The sequence below is a fragment of the Rana temporaria genome, chromosome 3 (assembly GCF_905171775.1).
Source record: "Rana temporaria chromosome 3, aRanTem1.1, whole genome shotgun sequence".
Classification (NCBI taxonomy): Eukaryota; Metazoa; Chordata; class Amphibia; order Anura; family Ranidae; genus Rana; species Rana temporaria.
In genome coordinates this window covers 11,076,529-11,093,861 of record NC_053491.1, presented here as the reverse complement: position 1 = coordinate 11,093,861, position 17,333 = coordinate 11,076,529, and the positions used below count along the sequence as shown (strand labels likewise).

Below are 17,333 nucleotides of genomic sequence, written 5' to 3'. Positions count from 1 at the left end.
TACAGGGAGCAACAGGTCCCAGCAGTTCAGTCCATAAACTGGTTGGCGGATCAGGAACAGGTACAGCGGGCAAAGACAGAGTAGTGGTTCAGGCCAGATCAGCAACTGGCGGGCAGCAGAGGTACAGAGGATGAGGCAGAGGGATGGTCAAAACAAGCCGAAGTCAGGGCAGGCGGAAGCCAGGGCAAAACAGGAACAAGCCGGGTTTCAGGAGCAGGTTTAAGCAGAAGTAACAGGTGCAGGTGGTCTCAAAGAACGCTGTAGACCGAACAGCAAGAGGCCAAGGTGTCAGATTGCTTAAATGTCCTATTTGGCGCCAGACTGGCTTCTGCACGTGCCCGCGTGGCGTTGCCGCAGGTGCGCGCGCGTTACGGTGCCGCGTTTGGGTGCACCGTTACCGCAATTGCGCGCCGATGCGCCGCTACTGCCATCTGGTGGCCGGGGCTGTTCATGACATTGCCCCTCTCCAATGGGCAGCCTACGGATGCCCAACCGGGACAGCTTAAGCGGGTGAGAGTCTTTGGCCCCGTACACACGAGAGGATCTATCCGCTGGAATTGATCTGCAGATCAGTTCCAGCGGATAGATCTGCTGGTGTGTACATCCCAGCGGATCTTTTTCCGCAGATTTTTTTCGGCCCGACCGATTTCCAGCAGATAAAAATTTCTTAGCATGCTAAGAAATCTATCCGCTGGAATCGGCTTCAGCGGATCGATCCGGTGGTCTGTACAGACTCACCGGATCGATCCGTCCGATTCCCTCCCTCGCATGCGTCGTAATGATTCGACGCATGCGTGGGTATCCTTATATGACAGCGTCGCGCACGTCGCCGCGTCATCATCGCGGCGACGGCGCGACACGTCATCGCGATGGGATTTCGGCGCGGATTACGATCCGATGGTGAGTACACTCCATCGGATCCAAATCCGCGGAAATCCTCGAGAGGATTTATCCGCGGATACGGTCCGGCGGACCGTATCCGCGGATCAATCCTCTCGCCTGTACCCGGCATTTGAATGACTGGATCAACCTTTCAGCATGTATGTTGTCCTCAGGTTCCCACGGATTCTCTTCGGGGCCATACCCTTTCCACTTAATGAGAAACTGAACTTGGTTGCGCCTTTTCCTGCAATCCAGGATGGTCTCAACCTCGAATTCCATTAAATCGGCGCGGGAACGCGCCTGATTTAAATAGTACACTCCCCTAGCCGCGGAATTTGAATTCCACCGGGGGTTTTACGATCCGCCGCCGCAAGTTTGGAGGTAAGTGGTTTGTGAATTACCCACTTGCCTCCCAAACTTGCAGGAGCGGATCTTAAATCACGTAGATCAAGCGGATCTATAGATCCGCTGATCTACGTGAATCTGGCCCTTAGTGTTTAGTGGCATGACCAGTTTGGTGGTGGGTCAGTGATGGTCTGGGGAGGCATATCCATGGAGGGACGCACAGACCTCTACAGGCTACACAATGGAGCCCTGACTGCCATTAGGTATCGGGTTGAAATCCTTGGACCCATTGTCAGACCCTACGCTGGTGCAGTGGGTCCTGGGTTCCTCCTGGTGCACGACAATGCCCGGCCTCATATGGCGAGAAATGAAGAAATTGATACCATTGAATGCCCCCCCCATGCTCACCCAACCTAAATCCTAAAGAACACCTCTGGGACATTATGTTTCGGTCCATCTGGTGCCGCCAGGTTACACCTCAGTCTGTTCAGGAGCTCAGTGATGCTCTGGTCCAGATCTGGGAGGAAATACCCCAGGACACCATCTGCCGTCTCATTAGGAGCATGCCCTGATGTTGTCAGACATGCTTACAAGCACTTGGGGGGGGGGGGGGGCACTCAAACTACTGAGGACCATTTGAGTTGTTGCAATGAAATTTCAGCAAAATGGACGAGCTTGCTGCATCATTTTTTCACTTTGATTTTCGGGGTGTCTTTGAATTCAGTCCTCTGTAGGGGGATAATTTTCATTTCCATCAAATGATGTGCCATCCTTTCATTCCTAACACATTACCTAGTCCATACCAGTATAGATCCCAACACATTACCCCGTCCATACCAGTATAGATCCCAACATATTACAGAGTCCATACCAGTATAGATCCCAACACATTACCCAATCCATACCAGTATAGATCCCAACACATTACCCAGTCCATATCAGTATAGATCCCAACACATTACCCAGTCCATACCAGTATAGATCCCAACACATTACCCAGTCCATACCAGTATAGATCCCAACACATTACCCAGTCCATACCAGTAAAGATCCCAACACATTGAGTGAGTGAGTGAGTGAGTGAGTGAGTGAGTGAGTGAGTGAGTGACAAACTTATATAGCACAACACATGCAAACTGAATCGCCTCTTGGCGATCCCAGTATAGATCCCAACACATTACCCAATCCATACCAGTATAGATCCCAACACATTACCCAATCCATACCAGTATAGATCCCAACACATTACCCAATCCATACCAGTATAGATCCCAACACATTACCCAATCCATACCAGTATAGATCCCAACACATTACTCAGTCCATACCAGTATAGACCCCAACACATTACCCAGTCCATACTAGTATAGATCCCAACACATTACCCGGTCCATACCAGTATAGATCCCAACACATTACCCAGTCCATACCAGTATAGATCCCAACACATTACCCAGTCCATACCAGTATAGATCCCAACACATTACCCAATCCATACCAGTATAGATCCCAACACATTACCCAGTCTATACCAGTATAGATCCCAACACATTACCCAATCCATACCAGTATAGATCCCAACACATTACCCAGTCCATATCAGTATAGATCCCAACACACTACCCAGTCCATATCAGTATAGATCCCAACACATTACCCAGTCCATACCAGTATAGATCCCAACACATTACCCAGTCCATACCAGTATAGATCCCAACACATTACCCAATCCATACCAGTATAGATCCCAACACATTACCCAGTCCATACCAGTAAAGATCCCAACACAATGAGTGAGTGAGTGAGTGAGTGAGAAACTTATATAGCGCAACACATGCGAACTGAATCGCCTCTGGGCGATCCCAGTATAGATCCCAACACATTACCCAATCCATACCAGTATAGATCCCAACACATTACTCAGTCCATACTAGTATAGATCCCAACACATTACTCAGTCCATACCAGTATAGATCCCAACACATTACCCAATCCATACCAGTATAGATCCCAACACATTACCCGGTCCATACCATTATAGATCCCAACACATTACCCAGTCCATACCAGTATAGATCCCAACATATTACAGAGTCCATACCAGTATAGATCCCAACACATTACCCAATCCATACCAGTATAGATCCCAACACATTACCCAGTCCATATCAGTATAGATCCCAACACATTACCCAGTCCATACCAGTATAGATCCCAACACATTACCCAGTCCATACCAGTATAGATCCCAACACATTACCCAGTCCATACCAGTAAAGATCCCAACACATTGAGTGAGTGAGTGAGTGAGTGAGTGAGTGACAAACTTATATAGCACAACACATGCAAACTGAATCGCCTCTTGGCGATCCCAGTATAGATCCCAACACATTACCCAATCCATACCAGTATAGATCCCAACACATTACCCAATCCATACCAGTATAGATCCCAACACATTACCCAATCCATACCAGTATAGATCCCAACACATTACCCAATCCATACCAGTATAGATCCCAACACATTACTCAGTCCATACCAGTATAGACCCCAACACATTACCCAGTCCATACTAGTATAGATCCCAACACATTACCCAATCCATATTAGTATAGATCCCAACACATTACCCGGTCCATACCAGTATAGATCCCAACACATTACCCAGTCCATACCAGTATAGATCCCAACACATTACCCAGTCCATACCAGTATAGATCCCAACACATTACCCAATCCATACCAGTATAGATCCCAACACATTACCCAGTCTATACCAGTATAGATCCCAACACATTACCCAATCCATACCAGTATAGATCCCAACACATTACCCAGTCCATATCAGTATAGATCCCAACACACTACCCAGTCCATATCAGTATAGATCCCAACACATTACCCAGTCCATACCAGTATAGATCCCAACACATTACCCAATCCATACCAGTATAGATCCCAACACATTACCCAGTCCATACCAGTAAAGATCCCAACACAATGAGTGAGTGAGTGAGTGAGAAACTTATATAGCGCAACACATGCGAACTGAATCGCCTCTGGGCGATCCCAGTATAGATCCCAACACATTACCCAATCCATACCAGTATAGATCCCAACACATTACTCAGTCCATACTAGTATAGATCCCAACACATTACTCAGTCCATACCAGTATAGATCCCAACACATTACCCAATCCATACCAGTATAGATCCCAACACATTACCTGGTCCATACCAGTATAGATCCCAACACATTACCCAGTCCATACCAGTGTAGATCCCAACACATTACCCAGTCCATATCAGTATAGATATCCAGCATGAGATTTTTGCCCGTTGAGATCTGATATGTTTTCAAAGTGTTCCTTTAATTTTTTTGAGCAGTGTGTGTGTATATATATATATATACACCACAAACCAAAGTTTTGTGTGTGAGCTGCTCAGGCTCTATGGGAATGAAGTCCTGTGCCCTCCGCTGTGCGTGCTGGCTGGTAAGGGAGCTTGTCTATACTCCAGGCAATGGTCGAGAGTGATAGGTGTCCTTGGAGCCACACATCAAGATAAGACCTGCTTTACGATAGAGAATGGCAGTCTTCCCCCCTGCAAGGCCACGCCCCCAACGCTAACGAGTAAGCTCTGGTGGGTGGAGTGAAACACATTGGGGAGGCGTGGCCTGCTGAGGTCCAGGCTGAGACTGCCACTCACTATAATAAAGCAGGTCCCGGGACACATATCACTCTCTACCATTATATATAGTTACATTGGTCTAGGCTGGACAAAAGAAATTGTCACAGTCAGAGGTCAGGCTTGGGGAGCAATAGCAGTAGAGAGGCTCTCACCAACCAGCTGGATAAGTAAACAAGCAGGTCATCCTGGTGGATGAGGCGGGGTCTAAGCACTAACTGGTGTTCACCAGAGCTCCTGATGGTGGAGATGGGTTTTGCTGGGTGTTAGTACCAGGTTGTGGTCTTCAGGATCACCCCACCAAAAGGTAAGCAAGCCGGGGTCCAATAGAAGATATAGCAGGTAGGGATCAAGCAGAAGCGTAGTCAGTAAAGAAGCCAAAGGTTGGTAGCGAGTGGTAGGGAAGAAGAAACGGACAGCAGCACTAGTGTCAAGAGAGAGATTGTCTGGAGAGAGCACAATAATCTGGCAAACAGGAAGTGCAAAGGCATGGCCTAAATAGAAAGTTCATGAGAGGAGCAAAGAGTTCAAAGTTCTCGATAAACAAATTTAAAGGCAGGAATATCAGAGACAGGCTGGTGCAAGGATTGTTAAACTCCTATTTTGCACTGGAAACTATTGGCTACTGACGTTTGATTGGTTGATCTTTGCAATGTTTCTACTTTTCTTTCTTATTATTTTACATTTTTTTACATCAGATCTAATAATATCCTTTGCAATAAACTGGCAAAGGTTATTTTAGCATATATATAAATATAAAAATACATACACTATAACAGGGGTCGACAAAATCCGGGTGCCAGGTCGACAAGAAATTGTGACCTGGCGGCCGGTAATCAAGGCCGCGGCTTCGATTACCGGCCGCTGCGGGCCCGCCACGAACGCGAGGTGGGGGCGCACGGAGGCACAGGATCCTGTGTCTCCGTGCGCCCCCGCCGCACGACGGCCGGTAGTCGCGGCCGCGCGGCCTTGTGAAGTCCCAAGCTCTTCCTTCTGTGAGCTGGCGCCATCTGGTGGTGGCCGTTGGCATTACAAGTTAAACAGCCGTTCTAATGTGTAATCTTTCACTGCCATCTCCTTCCCTCTAATTAGAACCCCCAAACATTAAATATATTTTTTATTCTAACACCCTAGAGAATAAAATGGTGATCGTTGCAATACTTTCTTTCATGCCGTATTTGCGCAGCGGTCTTACAAGCGCACTTTTTTTGGGAAAAAATACACTTTTTTTAATTAAAAAATAAGAAAACAGTAAAGTTTTTTTTTTTTTTTTTATATTGTGAAAGATAATGTTACGCCGAGTAAATTGATACCCAACATGTCACGCTTCAAAATTGCGCCCGCTCGTGGAATGGCGACAAACTTTTACCCTTTAAAATCTCCATAGGCAACGTTTAAAAAAATCTACAGGTTGCATGTTTTGAGTTACAGAGGAGGTCTAGGGCTAGAATTATTGCTCTCGCTCTAACGATCGCGGCGATACCTCACGTGTGGTTTGAATACCGTTTACATATGCGGGCGCTACTCACGTATGCGTTCACTTCTGCGCGCGAGCTCGTCGGGACGCATTTTCTGGCTCCTAACCTTTTTAGCTGGCTCCTAGATTCCAAGCAAATTTGTCAAACCCTGCCTCATAACATAAAATGAGCTTCAATCCTCTTGATGTACATTATGATCAGTGGTGTATTTTTATTGAACGCAGGTTACACAGAGAAGCAGAGGGCTCAGGCCGCCGACCTCCACCTTGAGCAGAACCTCCAGATGGGACGTCTGGGTGACATCGCAGGTGAGTCTCCCGGTCAAGTTCTGGGGGGGGGGGGGGATTTCCCGAGTACAGTGTGAAATATAAGTACAACACAGATATTTGTTTTACTTTAAATGAGAAATGGTGTGTGAAATAGTTTGCTGTGGGCAATTATATGGAGCAATAGAAATAATTACAGGGAGCAAGGAGGAGATATGGATTGTGTATAGAGCACGAGAAGGAGTCGGAGCGAGAAGTTATTGTAATTGAACGATAGGAAGGAGCTGCAGACGGTTATGTGCCTATAGAACAAAGCGAGTGATTACCGGAGATTGCTTTTTGGATAATAAGCAGGGCTGAACTGATGTATAGAGCTTTCTATGAATAATTATCAGAGCAGAAAAATATGGACTTGTGTGGGAAAAGAGATATCCATCATACGAGAGGGACTATGGGTAATAAAGAGGAACTAGGACACAGAGGGGTGGATTTATTAACCACTTCCCGCCCCGGTCAATGGACAATTGATGTCCAAGAAGTGGTTGTGAAATCCTGACTAGACGTCTATTGACGTCCTGCAGGATTTCAGGCCGGCGCGCGCCGATCGGTGATGCGGGGTGTCAGTCTGACACCCTGCATCTCCGATCTCGGTAAAGAGATCGCGATCACGGCTGATCACGATGTAAGCAGGAAGAGCCGTTGATGGCTCTTCCTCACTCGCGTCTGACAGACACGAGTAGGGGAGAGCCGATCGGCCGCTCTCCTGACAGGGGGGGTTTGCGCTGATTGTTTATCAGCGCAGCCCCCCCTCGGATGCCCACACTGGAACACCAGGGAAGAGCTTTAAAAAAAAAAAAAAAAAAAGGGCAATAAATTAAAAAAATTGCAGTCAAAAAATAAAAAAAGGTCAGTAAAAAAAAAAAAAGAATAGATGCCAATCAGTGCCCACAAATGGGCACTGATTGGCAACATGGACCCCTCAGTGTCCATCAGTGCCACCCCTCAGTTTCTATCAGTGCCACCCCACAGTGTCCATCAGTGCCACCCCACAGTTTCCAGTGCCACCCCTCAGTGCCCATCCATGCCCAGTGCCCACCTATCAGTGCCCATCTGTGCCACCCATAAGTACCCATCAGTGCCACCCATGAGTGCCCATCAGTGTCGCCTATGAGTGCCCAGTGCCGCCTATGAGTGCCCATCAATGCTGCATACCAGTGCCGCCTATCAGTGTCCATCAGTGCCGCCTATCAGTGCCGCCTCACCGGTGCCCATCAGTGCCGCCTCACCGGTGCCCGTAATCGAAGTAGAAAACTTACTTATTTACAAAAAATAACAGAAAAAAATAAAAACTTAATTTTTTTCAACATTTTCTGTCTTTTTTTAGTTGTTGCGCAAAAAAAAAAATGGCTGATCAAATACCACCAAAAGAAAGCTCTATTTGTGGGAACAAAATGATAAAAAAAATTGTTTGGGTGTAGTGTAGCATGACCGCGCAATTGTCATTCAAAGTGCGACAGCGCTGAAAGCTGAAAATTGGCTTGGTCAGGAAGGTGCGTAAGTGCCCCCCGGTATGGAAGTGGTTAAACTCTGATCCACAAATTGTTATGTTCAAAACAGGGTCTCTGTTTCTGCCTGGCTGTGCTGTGGGCTCATTCTGCTGTAGTGCGGTAGGTGGCAGCAGTGGAGTCAGGGTTTGGGTGCTCTTCCCCGGCAGCCAATAAGGAGGGTTGAGCCTCGCTGTGCATGCTGGGGAGGGGTAATTATGGAACAGACGCCATTTGGTTCTGAGTCTTCTTCGTCCAGTGTGGCACCCAACTTTAAAAGCAAAAGATTTAAAATAAATGTTTTTTGAACTTTTGCTTTGACAAAAAAATAGGTCGCTCCTGTCCTCCAAGGTCATAGAGACGAGTGGTGGCCATCCTGACCTCAATCTGTTGTATGCCCAGCTAGCGGCAGCCAAGCCCAGGAGCGATCCGACCCCCCCGGGCTTCACCGACCGGTCAGGTAAGTCCAGGAACGTCCGGGAAGCGGCAAATCTGAATGCAGGACCACCTTTATCAGAAAGAGAGTCGCCTATAGTAAAAAGAATATACACCGGTGGGTTATGGTAGTTAACTGACATAACCTGGTATTTAACCACTTAAGACCCGGACCTTTAGGCAGCTAAAAGACCCGGCCAGGTTTTGCGATTCGGCACTGCGTCGCTTTAACAGACAATTGTGTGGTCGTGCGACGTGGTTTACCAAACAAAATTGGCGTCCTTTTTTCCCCACAAATAGAACTGTCTTTTGGTGGTATTTGATCACCTATGCGGTTTTTATTTTTTGCGCTATAAAAAAAAATAGAGCGACAATTTTGAAAATAATTCAATATTTTTTACTTTTTGCTATAATAAATCTCCCCCAAAAATATATAAAAAAAAAACATTATTTTTTCCTCAGTTTAGGCCGATACGTATTATTCTTCTACATATTTTTGGTAAAAAAAATCGCAATAAGCGTTTATCGGTTGGTTTGCGCAAAATTTATAGCGATTACAAAATAGGAGATTTTTTCGTGATTTTTTCGTGACTGCGACATTATGGCGGCCACATCGGACAATTTTGACACATTTTTGGGACCATTGTCATTTTCACAGCAAAAAATGCACTTAACATGCACTGATTACTGTGAAAATGACAATTGCAGTTTGGGAGTTAACCACAAAGGGGCGCTGAAGGGGTTATGTGTGACCTCATGTGTGTTTACAACTGTAGGGGGGTGTGGCTGTAGGTGTGACGTCATCAATTGTGATTCCCTATAACAGGGAACACACGATCAATGACGGCGCCACAGTGAAGAACGGGGAAGCCGTGTTTACACACAGCTCTCCCCGTTCTTCAGCTCCGGGGACCGATCTCGGGACTCCAGCGGCAATCGGGTCCGGCGGTCCCAGTCACGGAGCTTCGGGCTGGGTCACGGGCGCGCGCCCGCGACCCACGGCTGGGTACTAGTACAGGACGTACCTATACGTGCATGTGCCCAGCCATGCCTTTCTGCCAACGTAAATGTGCAGGAGGCGGTCCTTAAGTGGTTAACCACTTGCCACCCAATTCTGACATTTCTCTCCTACATGTAAAAATCATAATTTTTTTTTTTGCTAGAAAATGACATAGAACCCCCAAACATCATATATGTTTTTTAAGCAGAGACCCTAGAGAATACAATGGTGGTCATTGCAACTTTTTATCTTGGTATTTGCACACAAAAAAAAAACACACACTAAAGTCAGCCTAATTTTTGCATAATGTGAAAGATGAAGTTACGCCGAGTAAATAGATACCTAACATGTCACGCTTCAAAATTGTACACGCTTGTGGAATTGCGCCAAACTTCGGTACTTAAAAATCCCCATAGGCGACGCTTTAATTTTTTTTACTGGTTACATGTTTTGAGTTACAGAGGAGGTCTAGGGCTAGAATTATTGCTCTCGCTCCAACGTTCGCGGCGACACCTCACAAGCGTGGTTTGAACACAGTTTTCATATGTGGGCGCGACTTATGTATGCGTTCGCATCTGCGTGCGAGAACACAGGGACAGGGCCACTTTAAAAAAAAAAAAATATATTGTTAATTCTATTTTCTACTTTTTAGTTTGACACTTTAAAAAATAAATAAAAATGTAATAACTTTTATTCCTATTACAAGGAATGTAAACATCCCTTGTAATTGGAATATGACATGACAGGTCTTCTTTGCAGTGAGATATGGGGGGGGGGTCAATAAGACCCCACATCTCACCTCTAGGCTGGGAAGCCTGAAATAAAAAAAATAAAAAAACGATCTGGGCTTCCAAGCCGAGGCGGCGCCATTTGTTTGAATGCAGAGGCCGAGTGTGACGTCATAACATCGTGCCCGGCTTCCAACAATCGTAGAGACTCCGGCGACCATCTGGTCCACCAGAAATCTCTATGGTAAAAATCTGGGGCCGGCGGATCCGTTCTCTGACTCGCCGATCGCAGTGGTGAGTCGGTAGAAACACCGGAGGTGCCGCTCGTAAGAACGATCAAGCGGCTGACCAGCCGCTATGATCGCTCTTATGGTGTAGGGAATCGCCGGCTGAAAACGCAGATATCTGAATGATGCCTGTAGTTGCCCCCATTATTCAGATATCCCCCCACATAAAGCCCAGGGGCCAGATTCAGGTAGAATCACCTATCTTTAGGCGGGCGTAGCGTATCTCAGATACACTACGCCGCCGTAACTTAGTGAGGCAGGTCCCGTATTCTGAAAGAACTTGCGCTCTAAGTTACGTTGGCGTAGTGTAAATGGCCCGTCTAATTCAAAATAGGCTGGTAGGGGGCGTGTTGTATGCTAATTAATCGTGACCTCACGTAATTGACGCTCCTAACGAACGGCGTATGCGCCGTCCGTGAAAGTATCCCAGTGCGCATGCTCCAAATTACGCCGCAAATAGTCAATGCTTTAGACGTGAACGTAACTTACGCACAGACCTATTCGCGTACGACTTACGCAAACGACGCAAAATTCGACGCTGTCCCGACGTCCATACTTAACATTGGCTACGCCTCATATAGCAGGGGTAACTTCACGCCGGAAAAAGCCTTACGTAAACGATGTAAATCAATGCGCCGGGCGCACCTACGTTTCTGAATCGGCGTATCTAGCTCATTTGCATATTCTACACGTAAATCTACGGAAGTGCCCCTAGCGGTCAGCGTAAATATGCACTCCAAGATATGACGGCGTAGGAGACTTACGCCGCTCGTATCTAGGCAACAGTGAGGCGTATCTGATTCTATGAATCAGGCGCAGAGATGCGACGCCTCACACTCAGAGTTACGACGGCGTATCTGGAGATACGCCATCATAACTCCTTTGTGAATCGGGGTCCAGGACATCATATGACGGCCAGCTGTCAGCTGTCAGCAAGCGGTTAAAGTAAAAAAAAATGCGTATTTTTACTATAGGCCAGTTGACAAGAGGAGAAGTATGGGATATTTTTTAAAATGTTATAATGATACTTACCTAGGTGGATGCTGCACCTGTCCCCCGCCGGCTCTAAGGCTGAGAACTGAGAGATCAAACACCACCGATCGCTCGGCTCTCAGAGCTCCCTGAGCAGAGAGATGGTGACTGTCAGTCACTGCTCTCTGCTCTGCCCCTCCAGTGCTCACTGGAGCGCTTGGCTGTGGAGGGGGCGGTAGTGGGCGGCTCGCTGAGAGGCTAAGCCGGGTGCCGGTCCAAGAATGTGGGCGGATCCCGACCATATGGTTACGATTTTTTCTGAGCCTCTGTGACGTCAGCCGACAAGCGAGGTTCAGCCCACTGACTGCTGAAAATGAATCACAGAAGTGCAAAACGAACTGAACTCCTGCGATCCCCAGGAGAAGTATAGCCCAACGAGCTTTCCCCGTACTTCTCCTTTAACTAGTTGCCGACCGTGCACCGTCATTATACGGCGGCAGGTCGGCTCTCCTGGGCGAGAGCCCGTAGCTATACGTTGGCTCTCTTTGCGGCCACTAGGGGCGCGTGCGTGCTGCCCGTGACTCCCGTGCGGGTGCCCGGCGGGCGCGATCGCCGCCGGGCACCCGCGATTGCTCGTTACAGAGCGGGGACCGGGAGCTGTGTGTGTAAACACACAGCTTCCGGTCCTGTCAGGGGGGGGAAATGCTGATCTTCTGTTCATGCAATGTATGAACAGAAGATCAGTGTTTCCCCTAGTGAGGTCAACCCCCCCCCCACAGTAAGAACACACCCAGGGACATACTTAACCCCTTCACTGCCAGTGGCATTTTTATAGTAATCCAATGCATTTTTATAGCACTGATCGCTATAAAAATGCCAATGGTCCCAAAAATGTGTCAAAAGTGTCCGAAATGTCTGCCATAATGTCGCAGTACCGAAAAAAAATCCCTGATCGCCGCCATTACTAGTAAAAAAAGATATATTAATAAAAATGCCATAAAAATACCCCCTATTTTGTAAACGCTATAACTTTTGCGCAAATCAATCAATAAACGCTTATTGCGATTTTTTTTTTACGAAAAATATGTAGAAGAATACGTATCGGCCTAAACTGAGGAAAAAATTTTTTTTTTATATATATTTTTGGGGGATATTTATTACAGCAAAAAGTTAAAAAATATTCATTTTTTTCAAAATTGTCGCTCTATTTTTGTTTATAGCGCAAAAAATAAAAACCGCAGAGGTGATCAAATACCACCAAAAGAAAGCTCTATTTGTGGGGGAAAAAGGACGCCAATTTTGTTTGGGAGCCACGTCGCACGACCGCGCAATTGTCAGTTAAAGCGACGCAGTCCCGAATCGCAAAAAGTGCTCTGGTCTTTGGGCAGCAATATGGTCCGGGGGTTAAGTGGTTAATTGTACAGACTTTCATTAGCATTGCTTTACTATATTTCTGTATTACATAGGTTGCAATACAAACAATAGTTATCTCCTGGATTCCCAGCATGCTTTGCAGCTTCTCCTCCATTTGTAAGGACTACATGTCCCATGGTACTTTGCTGCCTACAAGCAGTGATTCCTGTACTGACTCCGCCTCCTGAAACTCCTCTTAGAAGGCGGGCTCTGTGAAATGTGTGACACAGCAGTGCCTGCTCACAGGGCAGAGTGACTACGGGTCACAGAATTCATGGAGGTAAATGTGTGCGATCCTCACAAAGTGAGTTTACAACCTTCAAGATGGTTCAGATTAATAGTAGAAGGCGAGAAATAATTGGAACACAATGTGAGTGAGTATAGGATGAGTAATGAGCAGGGCTGCTGTTAGAAATCACCGGGCCCCATACAGCCTACCTGGCAGGGCCCCCCCCCCCCCCCCAATATATCAAGACCATATTTTCACAAAAAATACACTAAAATCATTATTAGTGGACACAAACATAACAGAAAACCTGTGTGAATTGGCCCTTTTTTATTTGTTTTTTACATTAAAAAATATATATATATATATATTACAGTGACAAGGGAGCACAGGGGGGGGGGGGGTGTTCAGAAGCAAGCAGAACAAAGAGGGCAATCAGTGTTGGGGAAGCAATTACAGGAATGATGCCCTGTGTCTGTGACTCTCCTTGCAGCAGCTGAAAGCCCGCAGGAGGGGTAGAAACTGTTTTTCAGCTGCTGCAGAGAACTGCACAGAGCATCCTTCTGTAACTGCCCCTCTGCCAAACCAAACTAATTCCCTCTGCTGTGTGAGCCCCCCTGTGCCCTGTGTGCCCGGGCCCCCTACAGGAGGACTGGTGGTCCCCCCTATCAGCGGCCCTGGTAATGAGTATAGGATGAGTAATGAGTATAGGACTACAGACATGCTTTACCATGTGAATTTCTGTGCATCATATACATTTTCCTGCAGCCTGCGTGTTTTCCTGGTGTGCAGGTTATTCAGAATTATGCATTTTCTACTGTTCAGCAAAATAAATAATTATCAGGATGTGTTTTCTGAAAAGTGCAAAACATACCCATTTTTAGCCTGCCTAGTTTTATGGATTAATCCCCCTGGGTTTCATTTCTGAAAAAACTGATGTGCATGCCAAAGTACTGCGTAGTACAAAATAATCAGTGAAGCCCGGTTGGTTAGTATGAGAAACGTCACTTTCCTCCAGTCTTACAGTATCGTAAATGTAGTTTTGATTAGTATTTTATTCTGTTAGGGGCAGATCCACAAAGCGAGTACGCCGGCGTATCTACTGATACGCCGGCGTACTTTCAAATTTCCTGCGTCGTATCTTTGTTTTGAATCCTCAAAATAAGATACGACGGCATCTGGGTTAGATCCGACAGGCGTACGTCTTAGTACGCCTTCGGATCTAAGATGCAATTCTTTTGTTTTCCGTGTCGAGTATGCAAATTAGCTATTTCCGATCGGGACCCCCCCCCCCCCCCCGGTACATGCGGCGGTTCCCGTGGCTTCAGGAGCGATCTGGGACGAGGGCGCGGCTATTCGTTTCTAGCCGCCCCCTCGCGATCGCTCCCCGGAGCTGAAGAACGGGGAGAGCTGTATGTAAACACGGCTTCCCCGTGCTTCACTGTGTCGGCGCATCGATCGTGTGATCCCTTTTATAGGGAGACTCGATCGATGACGTCAGACCTACAGCCACACCCCCCTACAGTTGTAAACACACACTAGGTGAACCCTAACTCCTACAGCGCCCCCTGTGGTTAACTCCCAAACTGCAACTGTCATTTTCACAATAAACAATGCAATTTAAATGCATTTTTTGCTGTGAAAATGACAATGGTGCCAAAAATGTGTCAAAATTGTCCGAAGTGTCCGCCATAGTGTCGCAGTCACGAAAAAAATCGATGATCGCCGCCATTAGTAGTAAAAAAAAAAAAAATAATAATAAAACTATCCCCTATTTTGTAAACGCTATAAATTTTGCGCAAACCAATCAATAAACGCTTATTGCGATTTTTTTTTTTACTAAAAATAGGTAGAAGAATACGTATCGGCCAAAACTGAGGAAAAAAAAAATTTATATATGTTTTTGGGGGATATTTATTATAGCAAAAAGTAAAAAATATTGAATTTTTTTCAAAATTGTCGCTCTATTTTTGTTTATAGCGCAAAAAATAAAAACCGCAGAGGTGATCAAATACCACCAAAAGAAAGCTCTATTTGTGGGGAAAAAAGGACACCAATTTTGTTTGGGAGCCACGTCGCACGACCGCGCAATTGTCTGTTAAAGCGACGCAGTGCCGAATCGCAAAACCTGGCCTGGGCATTTAGCAACAAAATGGTCCGGGGCTTAAGTGGGGGCTCAAACAGCAGGGGGAAAACTGATGTGCATGCCAAAGTACTGCGTAGTACAAAATAATCAGTGAAGCCCGGTTGGTTAGTATGAGAAACGTCACTTTCCTCCAGTCTTACAGTATCGTAAATGTAGTTTTGATTAGTATTTTATTCTGTTAGGGGCAGATCCACAAAGCGAGTACGCCGGCGTATCTACTGATACGCCGGCGTACTTTCAAATTTCCTGCGTCGTATCTTTGGTTTGAATCCTCAAAACAAGATACAACGGCATCTGGGTTAGACAGGTGTACGTCTTCGTACGCCTTCGGATCTAAGATGCAATTCTTTCGTTTTCCGCGTCGAGTATGCAAATTAGCAATTTCCGACGAACCACGAACGTACGAGCGGCCGTCGCATTCTTTTACGTCGTCTCTAGTCGGCTTTTATCGGCGTATAGTTAAAGCTGCTATTTGGTGCGTACGCAATGTTAAGTATGGCCGTCGTTCCCGCGTATAATTTGAATTGTTTTTTTTTCGTTTGCGTAAGTCGTCCGTGAATCGGGATGGACGTAATTTACGTCCATGTCAAAACAATGACGTCCTTGCGACGTCATTTAGCGCAATGAACGGCGGGAAATTTAGGAACAGAGCATGCGCAATTCGTTCGGCGCGGGGACGCGCTTCATTTAAATGAAACACGCCCCCTACTCGCCGATTTGAATAACGCGCCGTTACGCCGCGAGAGATAGACTACGCCACCATAACTTACGGTGCGAAATCGTTATGGATTCGAACCAAACTGCAGTAAGGTACGGCGGCGTAGCGTATCTCAGATACGGTGCACCGGGGCAGATCTTTGTGGATCTGCCCCTTAGTTTTTTATATTTTATGTTTATTATTTCATTTTTTTTACTAGTATTTTTTATTATTATTTATTTATATTTATATATATATTCCAAACAAGGATTGCTGCACTTAAAATGTATTCTAAGGCTCCATTCACACCTAGGCGTTTTTACGCCTGAAGCGCTACGCTCACAAACGCCAGAGGGATGAAAATACATTATTTGCTATGGTGACTGTTCACACCTGAACGCCGAACGCCCAAACGCCTGTCGCGCGAAGCTCAAACAAGTCCCGGACCTTTTTTTTGTTGCGCGAATCACGCGACAGCGGCGTATTTGAGCGTTTCCATTTCCCAAAGAAAGTAATCGAAACGCTCGATTCAAGCGACTTGCGTGACAACGGGCGTTTGCTACGGGCGTTTCGTCGCTTTAATCAATAGAACTTGTCGCCCATGCAGAAGATTAAAAAAATCTACCAACATAGCAACAAGTGATGAAAAGATGATCATTTTTCCTATTGGCTAAAATAAAAAATGTCGAAGTACAAAAACGTCGGACAACGCTGTATGCAAACGCGCAAATAAGCATGAATACGCGCGACAAAACGCCGGAAAAAAACGACCGAACGACCGACGCTCAGGTGTGAATGCAGCCTAAGCAGAAAAAAGGCAAAGGTTACATGTTATGTTCCAAATAGCTAGCTTTCAGGCAAAGTACAGAGGGCCAGATTCACAGTTGAAATACGCCGGCGTATCTACTGATACTCCGGCGAATTTTCAAATTTGCCGCGTCGTAGCGTTGTTTTGAATCCTCAAAACAAGTTACGACAGCTTTAGGCTTCGATCCGACAGGCGGATCGTAGGTGTAATTCTCCTGCGCCCGCTGGGTGGAGTTCGCGTCGTTTTCCTGCGTCGGGTATGCAAATTAGATGTTTACGGCGATCCACGATCCACGCTAGTCGGCTTTTCCCGTCGCAAAGTTACGGCTGCTATTTAGGTGGTGGTGGCGTCGTTCCCGCGTCGAATTTCAATTTTTTTTTTTGCGTAAGTCGTCCGGGAATACGAAAGCACGTA

The 17,333-nt window shown here is 46.3% G+C and overlaps 1 protein-coding gene across 1 annotated transcript in view; it reads left to right on the top strand.

Moving 5' to 3' along the window:
• Positions 1–17,333, top strand: part of IQCH (IQ motif containing H) — a 240,817-nt gene that overhangs the window by 113,542 nt on the left and 109,942 nt on the right. The window contains exon 11 of the mRNA XM_040342244.1: positions 6,622–6,705. Coding sequence (XP_040198178.1) covers positions 6,622–6,705 — 84 coding nt within the window. The remainder of the gene's footprint in view (positions 1–6,621; positions 6,706–17,333) is intronic.